Source organism: Pan troglodytes, chromosome 19 (assembly GCF_028858775.2).
Source record: "Pan troglodytes isolate AG18354 chromosome 19, NHGRI_mPanTro3-v2.0_pri, whole genome shotgun sequence".
Classification (NCBI taxonomy): Eukaryota; Metazoa; Chordata; class Mammalia; order Primates; family Hominidae; genus Pan; species Pan troglodytes.
This window is the reverse complement of record NC_072417.2, coordinates 52,437,291-52,457,893: the sequence shown is the minus strand read 5'-3', so window position 1 is coordinate 52,457,893 and position 20,603 is coordinate 52,437,291. Positions and strand designations below refer to the sequence as shown.

The 20,603-nt window shown below is 42.8% G+C and overlaps 1 protein-coding gene, 1 non-coding gene and 1 pseudogene across 7 annotated transcripts in view; 1 reads left to right on the top strand and 2 right to left on the bottom strand.

The window, feature by feature from the left end:
• The window catches only part of ULK2 (unc-51 like autophagy activating kinase 2), a 98,839-nt gene that overhangs the window by 3,194 nt on the left and 75,042 nt on the right, over positions 1 to 20,603 (top strand). For all 6 annotated transcript variants that reach the window (XR_010153254.1, XR_010153253.1, XM_054670398.2 and 3 more), the window contains exons 4-5: positions 14,615 to 14,647; positions 14,991 to 15,027. Coding sequence is in view for 4 of the 6 variants with exons in the window: in XM_054670398.2 (XP_054526373.1) it covers positions 14,615 to 14,647; positions 14,991 to 15,027 (70 nt within the window). In the remaining 2 variants the exon portion in view is untranslated. The remainder of the gene's footprint in view (positions 1 to 14,614; positions 14,648 to 14,990; positions 15,028 to 20,603) is intronic.
• Positions 3,451 to 3,521, bottom strand: TRNAG-CCC (transfer RNA glycine (anticodon CCC)). The gene has a single exon. It is a non-coding gene; the product is annotated as a tRNA-Gly (tRNA).
• LOC112206131 (U6 spliceosomal RNA) lies at positions 19,521 to 19,576 on the bottom strand (annotated as a pseudogene).

Here is a 20,603-nt window from a genome sequence, read left to right as displayed (position 1 = left end):
TGCCTCAGCCTCCCGAGTAGCTAGGACTATAGGTGTGCACCACCATGCCCGGCTAATTTTGTGTGTGTGTGTTTTTCATAGAGATGGAGTTTCACCATGTTGGCCAGGCTTGTCTCGAACTCCTGACCTCAAGTCATCCTCCCACCTTGGCCTCCCAAAGTGCTGGGATTACAGGCGTGAGCCACTGCGCCCTGCCTAAGTAGAAGTTCTTTTTTTAAAAAAACATTTTTTTTTATTTTGTAGAGATAGGGTCTCTCTGTGTTGCTCAGGCTAGTCTTGAACTCCTGGGCTCAAGGGATCCTTCTGCCTCAGCCTCTCAAAGTGCTGGGATTACAGATGTGAGCCACCACACATGGCCTACATAGAGCTTTTTCTTCTTATGAAAGCAATATTTGTAAATTGAAAAAATATTAGAAAATAAATTAAAAACAAGGACACTATGCATGTTCATCAACCAGTTATATCTCTGATTATAGGTTATAGATATATTTGTGTATGCTATGGCATGCAGTAGAGTTGCATTTTATTTGGAATGGGAAGTAGGTTCTAAAGTCAATCACTAAGGCAAAATTTCTGTATAGTCAAAATTACTCTTGGAAATCCTTTTCAGATCTCAGCATTGGAGAAAATTGCTGTTTTCTGGGTGTAGCACCAGATGAAGTAGCTGGCTTATATTTAGGGCCATATTATGTTAAAAAATCCTTTAAATGCAAGAATCAGGCTGGGTGTGGTGGCTTGAGCCTGTAATTCTTGCTACTCAGGAGGCTGAGGCAGGAAGATCACTTGAGCACAGGAGTTCAAGGCTGCAGTGAGCTGTGATCCTGCCACTGAAGTCCTGCCTGGACAACAGAGCAAGATAGTTTCTTAAAAAAAAACAAAACAAAAACTAGAATCACATGTAGCTAGTGTGATACCATGTGAGAGCTGTGGGGACCTGAGACTCCCAGAGGGAACAGCAGATTCTGGTTTTTTCTCCATTGTCACTGCAGGGCAGGTCAGCATGATGATTTACATAATTTCTTTCTTTTGCTTAGTCTGGACAGTTGAATTCGGGTAAGGTAAATGTATATGTTATGTGATCCTATTACATATATATTTCTAGCTAAAACCTCTTTTGTATTCACTTGCATTACTCAAATTCATTCATTTGACAACCTTTCTTTTTTTGGAGACAGTCTCACTCTTGTCGCCCAGGCTGGAGTGAAGTGGTGTGAGCTTGGCTCACTGCAACCTCTGCCCCCCCGGGTTAAAGCGATTCTTGTGCCTCAGTCTCCCAAGTAGCTGGGATTATAGGCGCCTGCCACCAAGTCCAGCTAATTTTTGTATTTTTAGTAGAGACAGAGTTTCACCATGTTAGCCATGCTGGTCTCGAACTCCTGACCTCAGGTGATCCTCGTGCCTCTGCCTCCCAAAATGCTGGGATTACAGATGTAAGCCACCACTCCCGGCCTGCTTTGCAAGTTTTTGAGTGACTATTATGTGCCAGGCATTGTTCTGAGTGCTAGGAATGAGGCAGTGAATAAAACAAAGTCTTTGCTTTCAATATGTTTAGTTTTAGTGGGGTGAGACAAATGGGCTGTTGTATATTTACTTTTTAAAAAATACTGTCATTTTTCAGCTGGGCACGGTGGCTTATACCTGTAATCCCAGGACTTTGGAAGGCTGAGGTAGGCGGGTCACCTGAGGTTGGGAGTTCGAGACCAGCCTAACCAACATGGAGAAACCCCATTTCTACTAAAAATACAAAAATTAGCCAGGCATGGTGGTGGGTGCCTGTAATCCCAGCTACTCAGGAGCCTGAGGCAGGAGAATTGCTTGAGCCCAGGAGGCAGAGGTTACATTGAGCTGAGATTGCGCCATTGCACTCCAGCCTGGGTAACAAGAGCGAAACTCCGTCTCAAAAAAAAAAAAAAAAAAAAGTTGTCATTTTTCATGTGGTCATATCATAACACAAAGTAACTAAACTCATGTTATAAGATGTTTAACTTTTTTTGCCTGGTTGCGATGGCTCACGCCTGTAATCCACACTTTGGGAGGCTGAGGCAAGTGGATCACCTGAGGTCAGGAGTTCAAGACCAGCCTGGCCAACATGGCGAAACTCTGTCTCTGCTAAAAATACAAAAATCAGCTGGGTGTGGTGGCAGGTGCCTGTAATCCCAGTTACTCAGGAGGCTGAGGCAGGAGAATCACTTGAACCCGGGAGGCGGAGGTTGCAGTGAGCTGAGATTGTGCCACTGCACTCCAGCCTAGGTGACAGAGCCAGACTCCATCTCGGGGGAAAAAAAAAAAAAGAAAAAGGATGTTTAAGTTTTTCCTAATAGAAAAATGCTGTAAGAATTATGTATATCTTCTGAACATATTTTTGATTATTTAACTTCAATTTCTAGAATTGGAAAGACCAAGTCAAATAGCATGCACAGTGTTAAAATTTTTGATTGTAGAGTAATGATTGCTTTCCAAAAAATTTACAATTTAAACTTCCATCCATGGAATATGTGAATGCAGTGGGTATATTTTATTACCTGCTCAGATAGCTGTTAATTCGTTTCTTCATTTGAGAAATTCAAAGCAGCATGAAAAGGGGAGAAACCTTTTAAGTCAAAACTAAACTCATCTTTCAGTCCCTAGTTGAAATGTTGGTTCTCCTCACTGCTGTTTGTGTAGTTTGTCTTAGTCTCTGTAGATAGAGGGCACCAAGTGGTACAACTCAGTGCCTAGTACCAAAACTGTTAAATAATGTTAACTCTTTAGTTTCCCAATCTTGGAGAGGTACAGAAAACCCTGGCAATTGCAGAGTAGGTTTTGTTTTGAAAGTATACTTAGATGATTTTCTTTTTTTTTTTTGAGACGGAGTCTTGTTCTGTTGGCCAGGCTGGAGCGCAGTGGCGCGATCTTGGCTCACTGCAAGCTTCGCCTCCTGGGTTCACGCCATTCTCCTGCCTCAGCCTCCAGAGTAGCTGGGACTACAGGCGCCCGCCATCATACCTGGCTAATTTTTGTATTTTTAATAGAGACGGGGTTTCACCTTGTTAACCAGGATGGTCTCGATCTCCTGACCTCGTGATCCGCCCACCTCGGCCTCCCAAAGTGCTGGGATAACAGGCATGAGCCACCGCGCCCGGCCTTGCTTAGATTATTTTCTATCAGAATGAAAAGTATTTTTTAGTACCAGCTTTGATTATAGAATGAGGTATCCTTAGGGAGAACATACTAAAAAATGTGAATTGTTAATCAGGAATTTCAGGGTGACTGCATTCAAATGTTATAGTATTTTGTACATGGTATACTGTTAGAACTAATTTTTCTTTTTTTTTTTTTGAGAAGAAGTCTTGCTTTTGTCGCCCAGGGTGGAGTGCAATGGCACAATCTCAGCTCATTGCACCTCTGCCTCCTGAGTTCAAGGGATTCTCCTGCCTCAGCCTCCTGAATAGCTGGGATTAAGGTGGGAGCTGCATTGGCCAGGAATCGAACCTGGGTCTCCTGCGTGGGAGGCGAGAATTCTACCATTGAACCACCAATGCTTTGTAACTAATTTATAAAAACAAATTTAAGAAGTGTCAGGCCAAGCGCGGTGGCTCATGCCTGTAATACCAGCACTTTGGGAGGCCGAGGCAGGCAGATCACCTGAGGTCAGGAGTTTGAGACCAGCGTGACCAACATGGAGAAACCCTGTCTCCACTAAAAATACAAAATTAGCTGGGCATGGTGGCACATGCATGTAATCCCAGCTACTCGGGAGGCTGAGGTAGGAGAATCTCTTGAACTGAAGAGGCGGAGATTGCAGTGAGCCGAGATCGCGCCATTGCACTCCAGCCTGGGCAACAAGAGGGAAACTCCATCTCAAAAAAAAAAAAAAAAAAGGAGGTATTAATCAAATGTCTTAAGTATTTGGCTATTAAATAGAGTTTTGACCTAATACTTTATGTTTGTTTTATTGATTGAAATTGTTCATCAAGGGGTACAGTGTGTTTAGGAATTAATACGGTAACTATCAACTTGAAGTGAATGTCATTTTTACTGACCATTAGTTTTGGTTATCTGTCCGAAGTTTATAAATTGGGAACTTTTGCTATTGTAAAAATCAGCTTTCAGTTTAGATGACACTTAAAAAGAAATGCATTTTCCCACTAATTCCAAAAATAATATATGCCCACAGTTAATCAAATACTGTGTGAATGGTAAATTAGAAAAGAGATGGCAATTCCCAGGGATAACCACTCTTTGGTATATTTGTTTTAGAATTTTCTAAATACATACATCAATCTATAACCATTTATACTTAGTTTTTAAAGCTTTTCATTTTGAGAGAATTAGTAGTGTTTGTACAGAAATGCAACTTGTTTTATTAAGCTTAATGTATCTTAGATACCTTTTCATAATCAGTATAGTATTGTAGGGCTAAATGATAATTTACTTAAAACCCAATTATGAGCCAGGCATGGTGGCTCACACCATAAACTCAGTGCTTTGGGAAGCTGAAGCTGGAGGATTGCTTGAGGCCAGAAGTTCAAGACCAGCCTGTGCAACATAGTGAGACCCTGTTTCTACAAAAAATAAAGTTAGCCAGATGTGGTGGCGCATACCTGTGATCCCAGCTACTTGGGAGGCTAAAATGGAAGGAAGGCTTGAGCCCAGGAACTTGAAGTTACAGTGAGCTGTGATTGCACCACTGGCCACTGTACTCCAGCTTGGGTGACAGAGTGAGTCCTGTAGCTTAAGAAACCACCGAATTATGGCTATTTGGAGTGTTTCCTATTTTTTCCCTATTGGAAACAGTATTGCAGAGAAAGATGTGTGCATATATCTTTGTGTGTTTTTATAGTGTTCCTGTAGAATAAATTCCTTGAAGGGGAATTGCTTGGTCAAAGATATTAGCTATCTTTTAAAAGATTATACCAATTCTTTCTGTTACCCAGGCTGGGGTGCAGTGACAGTCTCAGCTCATTGCAACCTCTGCCTCCTGAGTTCAAGTGATTCTCTTGCCTCAGCCTCCCAAGTAGCTGGGATTACAGGTGCCTGCCACCACGCCTGGATAATTTTGTTTTTGTATTTTTAGTAGAGATGGAGCTTCACCTTGTTGCCCAGGCTGGTCTTGAACTTCTGACCTCAGGTGACCCGCCTGCCTCAGCCTCCCAAAGTGCTGGGATTACAGGCCTGAGCCACCGCACTCAGCCTATACTAGTTCTTTTTAACCAGTAGTGACCTTTTTAAAAAAAATTTTTATAATCTCACACTAGGAAAATATCTTTAAAAAAATTTTTAAATTATATTTACTTAATTAATAGAGATGAGGTCACTATGTTGCCCAGGCTGGTCTCGAACTGCTGGACTAAAGTGATCCTCCTGCCTTGGCTTCCTAAAGTGCTGGGATTATAGGCGTGAGCCACCATGCCCAGCCTAATTTTATTACTTTTCTTTCTTTCTTTCTTTTTTTTTTTTTGAGATGGAGTTTCACCCTGTTGCCCAGGTTGGAGTGCAGTGGCACGATCCTGGCTCACTGCAACCTCTGCCTTCTGGGCTCAAGCAGTTCTCCTGCCTCAGCCTCCCAAGTGGCTGGGATTACAGGCGCCCACCACCACAACTGGCTAATTTTTGTATTTTTAGTAGAAATGGGGTTTCACCATGTTGGCTAGGCTGGCCTCGAACTCCTGACTTCAAGTGGTCCACCTGCTTCGGCCTCCCAAAGTTCTGGGATTACAGATGTGAGCCACTGTGCCCAGCTGGTATTTTTTTTTTCTTAAACCATTAGGGTATCAGTCATCTTTTTGCTGTATTTGTCTTTTTACATTTCTTCTGTGACGTTCCCATTGCTGTCCTATGATGCATAGGTTGTGTTCATTTTTCTTACTGGTTTATTTGTGACTAGTATTTCTTGAGCTGGTTAATGAGATGTACAGGCGTATAGTGGTGAACAAAGTAGAAATGGTCCTTGTCATTGTGGAACTCTTACAGGATATTAGGGAAGATGACATTAAGCAAATAGTTACTATTTCTTTTTTTTTTCTTTTTTGAGACAGGGTCTGGCTCTCTTGCCCAGGCTGGAGTGTGGTGGCATGACCACACCTCACTGCAGCCTCCACCCTCTGGGCTTAAGCCATCCTCCCACCTCAGCCTTCGAAGTATCTGGGACTACAGGCAGGCACCACCATGCCTGGCTAATTTTTCTATTTTTTGTAGAGATGGAGTTTCACCATGTTGCTCAGCCTGGTCTCAAACTTCTGAGCTTAAGCGACCTGCCCAGCTTGGCTTTCCAAAGTGCTGGGATTACAGATGTGAGCCACCACACCCGGGCCAATAGTTACTATTTCCAAGTGTGCCAAGTGCTGTAAGGGAGAGCTGTTGGCGAGGTTTGAACAATATGGGGCCTAGGAAAATGGGACAAGGGAAGGCTTCCTGGGGAAATGATATCTGTAGAGACTGAGGGATGGGTGGGAGAAGGCTAGGTGGGGGTTAATGGGAGAAAATAAAGTAAGTTTCCCAAGGAGATGAAGCCTTCTGTAAAGACCACTGACAGGAGAGATCACTGAGTTTGAGGAACTGGAAGAAGGCTAGTGTGTCTGGAGTACAGTAATGAGAGCGAGAGCATAGTGTTAGATGATACTGGAGAGGTTAGCAGGAGCCAGATCTGATCTTTATCTTAAGGACAGTACAAAGCTATTGAAGAGTTTTAAAAGCAGGAGAGTGATACCGTTTTTGTTTTTCAAAAGATAAATCTCCTAGAGCACTCTGAGCATGAGATAAGTACTTTCACTTAGGAATACATAACTGTGTGATTGTCAGTGGCCTGGTTAAATATCTACCTCTTGGTAATTTTTAGTATCGCAAGAAAAAGATGATTAATTTAATAGGTGGTGCTCATAAAACTGAGACATCTGACAAAAAATAGAATTGGAACACCATTCTCATCATTTTCCAAAATCATTTCCAAATGAATTAAAAGCTTAAATATATAAAGTAAACAATAACAGTCTCAGAATAATATTTAAATGACTGTACAATCCAAGGGATGGAAAGACATTTTAAATCAAGATAAGAAACTCAGAAGCTATAGTATCAGAAGCTCTAGTAGGGACATGTAAAACATTTTTTTTTTTTTTTTTTTGAGACAGAGTCTCACTCTGTCACCCAGGCTGGAGTGCAATGCCGTGATCTTGGCCCACTGCAACCTCCACCTCCCAGGTTCAAGCGATTCTCCCTGCCTTAGCCTCCTGAGTAGCTGGGATTACAGGCGCCCCGCCACCACACCTGGCTAATGTCTGTATTTTTGGTAGAGACGAGGTTTTGCCGTATTGGCCAGCCTGGTCTCGAACTCCCGACCTCAGGTGATCTGCCTGTCTTGGCCTCCCAAAGTGTCGGGATTACAGGTGTGAGCCACTGTGCCCGGCTATAAAAAATTTTAAAACTCTTTTTTTTTTTTTTTTTGAGATGGAGTCTCGCTTTGTCACCAAGGCTGGAGTGCCGTGGTGCAATCTCGGCTCACTGCAAGCTCCACCTCCTGGGTTGACACTATTCTCCCACCTCAGCCTCCCGAGTAGCTGGGACTACAGGCGCCTACCACCATGCCCGGCTAATTTTGTTTTTGTATTTTTTAGTAGAGACGGGGTTTCACCGTGTTAGCCAGGATGGTCTCGATCTCCTGACCTTGTGATCTGCCCGCCTCGGCCACCCAAAGTGCTGGGATTACAGGCGTGAGCCACTGCACCCGGCCGTAAAACTCGTTTTATAGCAAATAATACAATGAACAAATTGACATATATAAAAAGGAACAAACGATACATGTCATAACGTGAATTTCAAACTTTTTTTTTTTTTTTTTTTTGTGACAGAGTCTCGCTCTGTCGCCCAGGCTAGAGTGCAGTGGCGCGATCTCGGCTCACTGCAAGCTCTGCCTCCCGGGTTCCCCCCATTCTCCTGCCTTAGCCTCCCGAGTAGCTGGGACTACAGGCACCTGCCACCATGCCCGGCTAATTTTTTGTATTTTTAGTAGAGACGGGGTTTCACCGTGTTAGCCAGGATGGTCTTGATCTCCTGACCTCGTGATCCGCCCGCCTCGGCCTCCCAAAGTGCTGGGATTACAGGCGTGAGCCACCGCGCCTGGCCTCAAACATTATTTTGAGAAAAATAAGCATGCCATATACTGCTACAGTATAATTCTGTTTTTGTGAATTTTGGGAAGAGTCAGAAGTAAGCTAGGGTGATAGAAATCAGAACAGAGGTTGCCTCTTGGTCCCAGGGAGTGATGGGAAAGGGGCATGAGAGAACTTCTTGGGGTGATGGAATTGTTATGTATTTTGATTGGCAGGGTAGATACATAGGTGTAAACATCTGTCACAACACATTGAACTGTACATTTATTTTTATTTTTAAATACTTATTTAGAAATGAGGTCTTACTCTGTTACTCAGGCTGGAGTGCATTTCTTCTGTGGTGCCATCATATCTCACTGCAGCCTCTAACTCCTGGGCTCAAGCGATCTTCCTGCCTTTGCCTCCTGAGTAGCTGTGATTACAGGCCTGTGCCACCATGCTCAGTGTATACCGTTATTAAAAAGAAAGAGCTATTTATATCTGGGTAAGAAAGAATGTTGGTATCAATGGAGACAGAGGCCTGGACAGATTAGTGAGATGTTTAGGAGATAGAATTGGTAGGACTTGGGCACTTGGACTGTAGGAGGTAAACAAGAAGGAATCAGAGTTGATAGCTCTTTGTCATGTTTTGAGATATTTTTCCCATTTTGTTTGGTATTTTTGTGGGGGGTCTTACTTTAGACTTTTTTTCCTTTTTTTTTTTTTTTTTTTTTGAGATGGAGTCTTGCTCTGTTGCCCAGGCTGGAGTGCAATGGCACAGTCTCGGCTCACTACAACCTCCGCCTCTCGGATTCAAGTGATTCTCCTGCCTTAGCTTACCCGGTAGCTGGGATTACAGGCACCTGCTACCACACCCGGCTAATTATTGTATTTTTAGTAGAGATAGGGTTTCTTTTCTTTTTTTTTTTTTGAGATGGAGTTTCGCTCTGTTGCCCAGGCTGGAGTGCAGTGGCACGATCTCGGCTCACTGCAAGCTCTGCCTCCTGGGTTCACGCCATTCTCCTGCCTCAGCCTCCCGCGTAGCTGGGACTACAGGCTCCTGCCACTATGCCTGGCTAATTTTTTGTATTTTTAGTAGAGACGGGGTTTCACAGTGTTAGCCAGGATGGTCTCGATCTCCTGACCTCGTGATCCACCCGCCTCGGCCTCCCAAAGTGCTGGGATTACAGGCGTGAGCCACCACGCCTGGCCTAGCCTCTTTTTTTTTTTTTTGAGATGGAATCTTGTTCTTTTGCCAAGTCTGGAGTACTGTGGCACGCTCTCAGCTCACTGCAACCTCTGCTTCCTGGGTTCAAGCAATTCTACTGCCTCAGCCTCCTGAGTAGCTGGGGTTATAGGCACCTGCCACCAAGCCCAGCTAATTTTTTGTATTTTTAGTAGAGAAGGGGTTTCACCATCTTGGCCAGGCTGGTCTTGAACTCCTGACCTCGTGATCCACTCGCCTCTGCCTCCCAAAGTGCTGGGATTAGTCTTAAGCCACCATGCCCCCACCTGTGTCTTTAATATATGAAAGTTCCTACATGGTAGAATTTATCCAACCTGTTATTTAATGACCTCTAGGTTTCATATTATAGAAGATTTCTTTACCCTGAGCTTATGAAAATGATTCCCCATGTTTTCATCTAGTACTTAGGGTTTCATTTTTTCATATTTATATTTTTGATCTCTGGAACTTAGTTATGTACAAAGGGATAATGTAGGGACTCAACTTATTTTCCAGAAAGCCCAACCAGCTATCCCAGACTCTTACCTGTTTTTGAGGATATCTACAGAAGAAGTCTTCTGTAAGACTGCTAAAAAGAGTTAGGACTTAGGGAATTTGAAGAATTACAGCAAATCAGGGTCAGATTAGGTGAGAATCAATTTATAAATTTATTAATTAGTATTATATATTCTGAATATTTTTGCAGCCTTTGGTATAATTAGTATTAATGAGATACACATTGAAGGAGAGTTTTTCCACAAACCTATGTTGGGTTTGTGTTAGATCAGGAAGCTAGAAATGCCTTTTTTTGTGTGTGCTTTTTTTTTTTTTGAGATGGAATCTCACTCTGTTGCCCAGGCTGGAGTGCAGTGGCGCGATCTTGGCTCTCTGCAACCTTCGTCTTCTGGGTTCAAGCAGTTCTCCTCCTTCAGCCTTCCGAGTAGCTGGGGTTACAGGCATGCACCACCACACCCAGCTAATTTTTGTGTTTTTAGTAGAGATGGGTTTCACCGTGTTGGCCGGGCTGGTCTCAAACTCCTGACCTCAGGTGATTGGCCCAGGGATTGCAGGTGTGAGCCACTGTGCCCGGCCAGAATTGGCTTTCATATGTTGTATTTTGCATCTCTAAGTTTTGTAGAACTTGATTTGCTATGGTGTCAATCAATGTTCATGTCCCTCCAAAATTCATATGTTGAAATCCTATCACTCATGGTGATGGTATTAGAAGGTGGGGCCTTGGCCGGGCGTGGTGGCTCCCGCCTGTAATCCCAGCACTTTGGGAGGCCGAGGCGGGCGGATCACGAGGTCAGGAGATCAAGACCATCCTGGCTAACAAGGTGAAACCCCATCTCTACTAAAAATACAAAAATTAGCCGGGCGTGGTGGCAGGCGCCTGTAGTCCCAGCTACTTGGGAGGCTGAGGCAGGAGAATGGCGTGAACCCGGGAGGTGGAGGTTGCAGTGAGCTGAGATTGTGCCACTGCACTCCCGCCTGGGCAATAGAGTGAGACTCTTGTCTCAAAAAAAAAAAAAGAAGGTGGAGCCGAATTGTAGGAATGTTTCTTTTCTCTTTTCCTGTGAGATAAACCATAGAAATTGCCTGAGGGGTGGAGAATGAATTAAGAATATAGCAGAGAGATGTGAGGATTTGGGTTTAGAAACCAGGAATTAGGCCAGGTGCGGTGGCTCATGCTTGTAATCCCAGCACTTTGGAAGGGCAAGCTGGGCAGATCGCTTGAGTCCAAGAGTTTGGGACCAGCCTGGGCAACGTGGCAAAACCCCGTCTCTAGAAAAAATACATAAAAATTAGCTGGGCGTGGTGGTGCACACCTGTGGTCCTAGCTACTCGGGGGTGCTGAGGCAGGAGACTCGCTTGAACCCTGGAGGTGGAGGTTACAGTGAGCCAACATCACACCACTGAATTTCAGCCTGGGTAATAGAGCGGGGCCTTGTCTCAAAAAAAAAATTAAAAAAAAAATTAAAAAAATTTAAAAAAATGTCACTTTAAAATAAAAAAGAAACCAGGAAGTTTTCTTTGAATTGTCTGGCTTGTCATTTACTTTTCTATTGCTTTGTATCATGCTGCCGTTTTCTCTACTTCTGCTTCTAGGCATCTGAATTTACTGGAGAGAACCACCTACTCATGTTATTTTGACTTCTAAAAATTGGCCGTGCACGGTGGCTCACGCCTGTAATCCCAGCACTTTGGGAGGCCGAGGTGGGCGGATCACGAGGTCAGGAGATCGAGACCATCCTGGCTAACACAGTGAAACCCTGTCTCTACTAAAAATACAAAACAACAACAACAACAACAACAACAAAAAACTAGCCAGGTGTGGTGGCGGGTGCCTGTAGTCCCAGCTACTCGGGAGACTGAGGCAGGAGAATGGCGTGGACCCTGGAGGTGGAGCTTGCAGTGAGCTGAGATTGCGCCACTGCACTCCAGCCTGGGCCACAGAGCGAGAATCTGTCTCAAAAAAAAAAAAAAATTTACTTTATTGTTTTTTTAAATTACAAAAGTAAATGACCTTCAGTATAAAAACACTTCAAATAGTCTAGCAGTATATGAAGTAAAGAGATACCCTCTTTTTTTTTTTTTGAGATGGAGTCTCGCTCTGTCACCCAGGCTAGAGTGCAGTGGTGATCTCGGCTCACTGCAAGCTCTGCCTCCTGGGTTCACGCTATTCTCCTGCCTCAGCCTCCCAAGTAGCTGGGGCTGTAGGCGCCGGCCACCATGCCCAGCTAACTTTTTGTATTTTTAGTAGAGATGGGGTTTCACCGTGTTAGCCACGATGGTCTTGATCTCCTGACCTTGTGATCCGCCTGCCTCGGCCTCCCAAAGTGCTGGGATTACAGGCGTGAGCCACTGCGCCCAGTGCTTTTTTGTTTGTTTGAGATGGAGTCTTGCTCTGTTGCTCAAGCTGGAGTGCAGTGGCGCGATCTCAGCTCACTGCAAATTCCGCCTCCTGGGTTCAAGCCATTCTCCTGCCTCAGCCTCCCAAGCAGCTGGGGCTACAGGTGCGTGCCACGCTGCCCAGCTAATTTTTGTATTTTGTTTTTGTTTTTTTTGAGATGGAGTCTCATTCTGTTGCCAGGCTGGAATGCAGTGGCGCAATCTCGGCTCACTGCAACCTCTGTCTCCCGGGTTCAAGCGATTCTCCTGCTTCAGCCTCCTGAGTAGTTGGGACTACAGGCATGTGCCACCATGCCCAGCTAATTTTTGTATTGCTAGTGGGGGTGGGGTTTCACCGTATTGGCCAGGCTAGTCTCGAACTCCTGACATCGAGGTCTTGAACTCCTGACGTCGTAATCCGACCTGCCTTGGCCTCCTAAAATGATGGGATTACAGTCGTGAACCACCGCACCCGGCTGAGATGCCCTCTTCTTATACCTCTCTATTTCCTTTTTCCAGAAGAAGAAACTGTTTTGTGTCCTTCAAGACTTTTTTATTTTTATTATTTATTTATTTATTTTGTGATGGGGTCTTATTCTGTTGCCTAGGCTGGAGTGCAGTGGCGCGGTCTCAGCTCACTGCAACCTCCACCTCCCAGGCTCAAGCGATTCTCATGCCTCAGCCTCTGGAGTAGCTGGGATTGCAGGCGTGCACCACCACGCCCGGCTAATTTCTTTGTATTTTTAGTAGAGATGGGGTTTTACCATGTTGGCCACGCGGGTCTTGAACTCCAGACCTCAGGTGATCTGCCCACCTTGGCCTCCCAAAATGCTGGGATTACAGGTGTGAGCCACTGTGCCCGGCTTAATTTTTTTTTTTTTTTTTTTTTTTTTGAGGGGAAGTCTCACTCTGTTGCCCAGGCTGGAGTGCAGTGGTACGATCTTGGCTCACTGCAACCTCTGCCTCCTGGGTTCAAGTGATTCTTCTACCTCAGCCTCCCAAGTAGCTGGGATTACAGGTGCCCGCCACCATGCCTGGCTAATTTTTTTTTTTTTGGTATTTTTATTAGAGACGGGGTTTCACCATGTTGGCCAAGCTGGTCTCGAACTCCTTAGCTCAGGTAATCCACCCGCCTCAGCCTCCCAAAGTGTTGGGATTACAGGCATGAGCCACTGTACCCGGCTATTTTTTAATTGTTAGTAGAGATGAATTCTCCGTGTGTTGCCTAGGCTAGTCTTGAACTCTTGGGCTCAAGTGATCCTCCCACCTTGGCCTTCCAAAGTGTTGGGATTACAAGTGTTAGCCACTGGGCCCAGCCCAAAAGCTATATATCTAGATACAGATAGGTCTAGATCGATCTAGACCTATCTATATATATTTTTTGAGACAGAGTCTGGCTCTCTTGCAGGCTGGAGTGCAATGGCATGATCTCGGCTCACTGCAAGCTCCGCCTCCCAGGTTCATGCCATTCTCCTGCCTCAGCCTCCCAAGTAGCTGGGACTACAGGTGCCCGCCACCACGCCTGGCTAATTTTTGTATTTTTGGTAGAGATGGGGTTTCACCGTATTAGCCAGGATGGTCTCGATCTCCTGGCCTCGTGATCCGCCTGCCTCGGCCTCCCAAGGTGCTGGGATTACAGACGTGAGCCACCGCGCCTGGCCAAAAGCTATATTTTGAATTACATTTGCACACTGGCTCAAGTTAAGCCACAGGGAAGTTCAATCTAAATTTTAGTTATCGTTATAAAAATTGCCATTGAAGAGCCAGCTAATCAGTCTTTGAGTTACTTAATCAACAGCAGACCTGGAGCTATATGGATTTGAGAGACTTTTTAAGAGCCCTCAATTCATTTCCTCAACATTGTGGAACATGTGTTGATAATGTGATAAAACATTTCCCTTTGCCACCAATTGCTGATAATGCGATTGCCCCAAATAAACATAAAAAACAGAAAAACAAAAAACCAGGCATCCTGAGTCATATATTCCAGAAATCAGATTGTGCATATAGTGTTGCTAGGGAGGATTATGCTGTTTTGCTGCTCCAAATCATAAACTTTTCAAAGTGGAAGTGTTTCCCCAAGGACCAAAGAATCCTTCCTTTTCCCCCATTGTAAATTTACCATGCTTTTTGTCCTAGATCTGTTGTTTTAGGTCAATCATAACCAAAAGATGAATCTTTCTCTAGTTATTTCTGTAAACAAAATTTTACTTCTTGATGACTACATTAGTGTTACCAAAACTTGATTTGGCTTTGTAGAGGAGATAATTACATCATTGTGTTGGGAATTTTAATTTCACTTTCTAATAGATTTTGTGATTTCATTTTAGCAGTTTTAATAATGAACAAGTATGGTATTTTTAACTATCATTATCTTTAAATTTTGTGTTTAATTTTTCTCTAAATGATATTTAATATGTTTACTTTTCAGGAATTACCCAACTCTGTCTTTTTGGTGATGGAGGTAGGTAGTATACAAACTTCTGTTTAATTTATTTCAAATTTTTTTTTTTTTTTTTTTTTTTAGATTCTAGCATAAATCTGCATATTTCAAATCCTTTTTGATTAATATGAACTTTAAAATTGGTAGTAGATTATTTGAATTTTTGTATTAATAAAGTTGATTCAGTGATCTAGATTCTACTCAAGGAATATAAAATTTAAAAAATTTTGAATCTATAATAATGTTTTTAGGCTATATTTACATGACATTATATACAAATGATTTTTTAATCACAATTGAGAATGGATTGAATTAATCTTGAATCACTGTCCTTATTTTCATTACTTTCTCTTTTCTATGTCAGTATTGCAATGGTGGAGACCTCGCAGATTATTTGCAAGGTAACTGTGTATGTGTGTCAGTGTTCAGTAAAGACAGTACTGCAGCCTGTTTAATCCTAAGAGGTACTTGTGAAATACACTACCCATTTTCTGCTCTTGTATAGAAACATTCAATAAATATTTGTGTATTTGTTTGACTTGTGGTCACTTTGCAGACCAGTTGTTGTTGTTTGTGGTTTTGTTTCTAAGCTTTACTTGTATATAAGTATTTACCTTTTTGTGTGTCTCTCTCTGACAGTGTTTGAGAGATGGTCCTATCCCCAGGAGAGGAGAAACCCGATAGAATTCCTCTCCTTCAAAAGGCTTGACTGAGTTTTAGTCCGTTTCGTTTCTTTCAAAATTAAAAAATTATAGTGGAAAAATATATCCAAGAAGGTATTTATGTGAATATTTCTTGTAATTAAAAAAAGGCAACAAAAATTATAAGGCATTAAAGGTAGCATTTAAATTATTTTGTGGTTCAGAAGTAAGATTTTAATATTAGATGGTGCTTTAAATTCTGAACCCAAAATGCATACATGTAGGATATGAAGCATTCAGATCAAATTGTGTGCCTCCAGAGTATTTTCTTTTTCCTTTTTTTTTTTTGGAGATGAAGTCTCACTCTGTCACCCAGGCTGCAGTGCAGTGGTGCATTCTTGGCTCACTGCAACCTCCGCCTCCAGAGTTCAAGTGATTCTCCTGCCTCAGCCTCCCGAGTAGCTGGGATTACAGGTGCATACCTCCACACACAGCTAATTTTTGTATTTTTAGTAGAGACAGGGTTTCACCATGTTGATCAGGCTGGTCTCGAACTCCTGACCTCGTGATCTGCCCACCTCAGCCTCCCAAAGTGCTGGGATTACAGGCGTGAGCCACCGCACCTGGCCAGTGAAGCCAGTATGTACTTGTTCACCCCTTACAAGATGCAAGGGGAATATGCAAAAAGACAGTAAAAGGTTAACACATTCAACCTATAAATAGGTTACGACGCCGGACGCGGTGGCTCACGCCTATAATCCCAGCACTTTGGGAGGCTGAGGTGGGCGGATCACCTGAGGTGGGGAGTTTGAGACCAGCCTGATCAACATGGAGAAACCTCATCTCTACTAAGAATACAAAATTAGCCAGGTGTGGTCTCACATGCCTGTAATCCCAGCTACTTGGGAGGCTGAGGCAGGAGAATCACTTGAACCCAGGAGGCGGAGGTTGCAGTGAGCCAAGATCATGCCATTGCACTCCAGCCTGGTCAACAAGATAGAAACTCCCATCTCAGAAAAAAAAAAGAAAATAGGTTATTGCAGTTGATGGTAAAAGCACTGTGGACAGTTTACAAAAGATAACATAGATATATAGAATAATATAGAATATTGCTAACATTCAGAAGCTGTGTGGAGAAAAATGTAAAGAATACTGGTACGTGTACCCCCCACCACCATTTACAAGGGAATTATAGGCTGGGTGTGGTGGCTCACGCCTGTAATCCCAGCACTTTGGGAGGCTGAGGTGGGCAGATCACTTGAGGCCAGGAGTTCGAGACCAGCCTGTCCAACATGGTGAAACCCTGTCTGTACTAAAAATACAAAAAGTAGCTGGGCATGGTGGTGCACGCCTGTAGTCCTAGCTGCTTGGGAGGCTGGGGCAGGAGAATCTCTTGGACCTGGGTAGCAGAGGTTGCAGTGATCTGAGGTCACACCATTTTATTCCAGCCTGGGCTACAGAGCAAGTCTCTGTCTCAAAAAAAAAAAAAAAGAAATTATAAATACAGTTGAAGCTCCCTGTAAGCCCTTCTGCAGCCCCATTCCTGTCCTTTCCCTAGAGGCAGCCATTGTCCTGAATTTGGTAGTTTAAAAAAATATAAATTGTCAATTTAGTAAACAGATTTCAAAATGTTAATCATAGATAGAATGCAGTGAGACAGACACTTTCATTCACTGCTGTTGGAAAGGAGTCGAAGCTGGAAAGCACACTGCTCTGCCTTTCTTGACATCCTTAGTGTTCCTGATGAAGCACTTTTCTACTTGGGTCAGACTGAGTGACACCAGCTTACAGCCCTCATTAGAGTATCAGTTGACACCACCCTCCTTAGAATATCAGTTTTTTCTTTTCTAGAGAGCATGTTTAAAAAAAAAAAAGAGAGAGAGAGAATATCAGTCTCATTAACAAAACTATTATTCACCCATAGAAGCACTATTAGAACAGTTTTGTTGAACTCTTGTGTTTGATATTCTAAAGCAATATTGTTAGGAGACTGAATAGTGAAGAGCTTAATTAGCTTGAATGTTGGAGTCAGCCAGGCAAGCATGGTTCTAGCACCAGTGTTTACTTATACTGCTGTATGATTTTGGTTTTTTAACTTCTCCCTGATCTTTCTCTGCCACAGTCCTTAAGGGAATCCTTTGTAGTATAAAAGTACTTTAAAGACATATGAAAGAAATTCTGGTCCTTAGAGGAGTTATTGAGAGCTGCACTGCCCAGTATAGTAGCCACTGACCACATTGCGCTGTTGAAGTGTGGCTAGTCAGAATCCAGATGTGCTGTAAGTGTAAAATGCACAACGGATTTTGAATACTTCATCAGAAGGAAAGAATGATTAAATCTCATTAATTTAAAAATATTTATTACAAGTTGAAATGGTAATATTTTGGATATATTGGGTTAAATATATTAATTATATCTCTTTCTTTTCACTTTTTAAAATCTGGCCACTAGAAAATGGAAAGTTTGATGTGTGGCCACCTTATATTCCTGTTGGAGAGCACTGGTCTAGAAGGTCTGGAATGTCTAGAAGGTCTGGAATGTCTAGAAGGTTGAATGTCATTGTGTCACAATAGGGTCATTTAGTCCTTTAATTTGCTCTTTGAAACAAACACCTTTTACATTTTCTTTCTTTTTTTTTTTTTTCTTTTTGAGATGGAGTCTCACTCTGTCGCCCAGGCTGGAGTGCAGTGGTGCGATCTTGGCTCACTGCAACCTCTGCCACCCGGGTTCAAGCCATTCTCCTGCCTCAGCCTCCCGAGTATGTTACAGGCACCTGCCACTGTGCCTGGCTAATTTCATATTTTTAGTAGAGACGGGGTTTCGCCATGTTGGCCAGGTTGGTTTTGAACTCCTGACCTCAGGTGATCCACCCTCCTCGGCCTCCCAAAGTGTTGGGATTACAGGCGTGAGCCACCGCGCCCAGTCAAAATAAATTTTAAATATACCATCCATTTCAATAGTCACAATGTAATTTAAGTAAAACATTATAAAAATAAAGTTTTAGTTGTTGATTTGACCTCCCCACTAATATGCGATAATATATATATTAGCATCTGCGAGAAAGTAGAGCTGGAAAAATGCACATCAAATTTTTAACAGTGTTCATCTCCGGAGGATGACTTTTTTTTTTTTTTTTTGAGATGGAGTCTCGCTCTGTTGCCCAGGCTGGAGTGCAGTGGCAGGATCTCAGCTCACTGCAACCTCCACCTCCTGGGTTCAGACTATTCTGCCTCAGCCTCCCGAGTAGCTGGGACTGCAGGTGTGCACCACCATGCTGGGCTAATTTTTGTGTTTTTAGTAGAGACAGCATTTCACCATGCTGGCCATGCTGGTTTCAAACTCCTGACCTCATGATCCACCCACCTTGGCCTCCCAAAGTGCTGGGATTACAGGCGTGAGCCACCGCGCCCAGCCCCCCAAAATTTCTTTTAATTGTAATTTTAAATTGTATTTATTTATTTATTTTTTGAGATGGCATCTCTGTAGTCCAAGCTGGAGTGCAATGGCGTGATCTCGGCTCACTGCAACCTTTGCCACCCAGGCTCAAGTGATTCTCGTGCCTCAGCCTGCCAAGTAGCTGGACTACAGACGTGTGCCACCATGCCTGGCTAATTTTTTGTATTTTAGTAGAGATGGGGTTTCATCATGTTACCCAGGGTGGTCTCAGACTCCTGAGCTCAGGTGATGCACCCACCTTGGCCTCCCAAACGGCTGGGATTACAGGTGTGAGTCACCATAGATGGCCTTAATTTTTTATTTTTTTGCAGAGACAGAGTCTTACCATGTTGTCTAGGCTGGTCTCAAACTCCTGGGCTCAAGCAATCCGTCCACCATGGCCTCCCAAAGTGCTGGGATTACAGGCATGAGCCACACACTGGGCCATATTTGATAATTTTTAAACCATAAAGATTTATTTTATTTGAAGATGTTAAGGACGTGTAAAACTTGACAGGTCATTAAAATGATTTTAAAACCACAGTATTTCACTTGTTCCAAATACTAATGTTATTTCTCTCTTATTTACAAATGGAAAGGTTATATAGAACATATTCTAAGAATTATATGGACAGACATGCATCACGAATAATTTAAATAGGTACATGGATACTAAATCCTCAGTGTAGGTAAGGAATTACACTTGTGACTTTTAGACTCATTGTAATAAGTATTTGCATACCTGCTACATTGAAATATGTGCAAAGCCTTTTTCTAAAGTTTTCATAATTTTTTTCTTTTTTAATATAAATATTTTTTGCTAATCTTCTCTGTATTGTTCCAATTTTAGTATATGTGCTGCTGAAATGAGCACAAGTTTTCATTATTAAATGGGTTTTATTTAATCATCATGTCAACTCGTAGTTATTCTCATCAACTTTTATACATGAGGAAGGTGGGCACAGAGGGATTGTCTTTTCAAAGGGGTCACACATTAAGTGGAAGAACTAGGAGTTGAACAAAGGCAGCTAGACTTCAAATCAAGCTGTTAACCACAACATGCTCTGGCATACAGAGAAATAGAATTTACTGAATAGGCTGGTCACGATGTCTCTCAGTGTAATCCCAGCACTGTGGGCGGCTGAGGCAAGTGGATCACTTAGGTCAGGAGTTCAAGACCAGCCTGGCCGACATGGCAAAACCCTGTCTCTACAAAAATAGAAAAATTAGCTGGGCATGGTGATACATGCCTGTAGTCCCAGCTACTTGGGAGGCTGAAGCAGGAGAATCTCTTGAACCCAGGAGGCGGAGGTTGCAGTGAGCTGAGATTGTGCCACTGCACTCCAGCCTGAGGGACAGAGTGAAACTCTTGTCTCAAAAAAAAAAAATATTTACGGAATAATGACTCACTACTTCCAAATAATGTTCATATCACCTCTTTATAGTGGTGAAATAGGTTAAAACATTTATTCTTAAGGTATTTTTAGTTATGAAAGATAGTGGGACGGGGGTGTGGGAGATAAAAGGACAGAGTAGATGCAGGAACACAGATGCCTCACAGGTACAGGTAGCAGTAGTATCTGGTCCCTCTGGTCAAAGATTTTGCTTGTTTTTAATTTGTGCTCACATAATGGTTGGAATTAAATATGGACACTTATTCCAGATATTTGACTAATATGAAGGGAACTTAGCTTTTGGCTTGTAAAGGACGTTCATATTTATTGAGTACATATGGTGTTCAGAGTCATGTGGGCACCTTCAGCAGTAAAAACATGAAGGGAAAAGCAAAAAACACAGGTGAAACAAAAGATGAAAGTGCCAATCAGTTCTCTTTACAACAGATTGACTACAGGTTTTGAGAAATCTGATATCTCTTCATAGTCTTCAATTATTAAAATTAA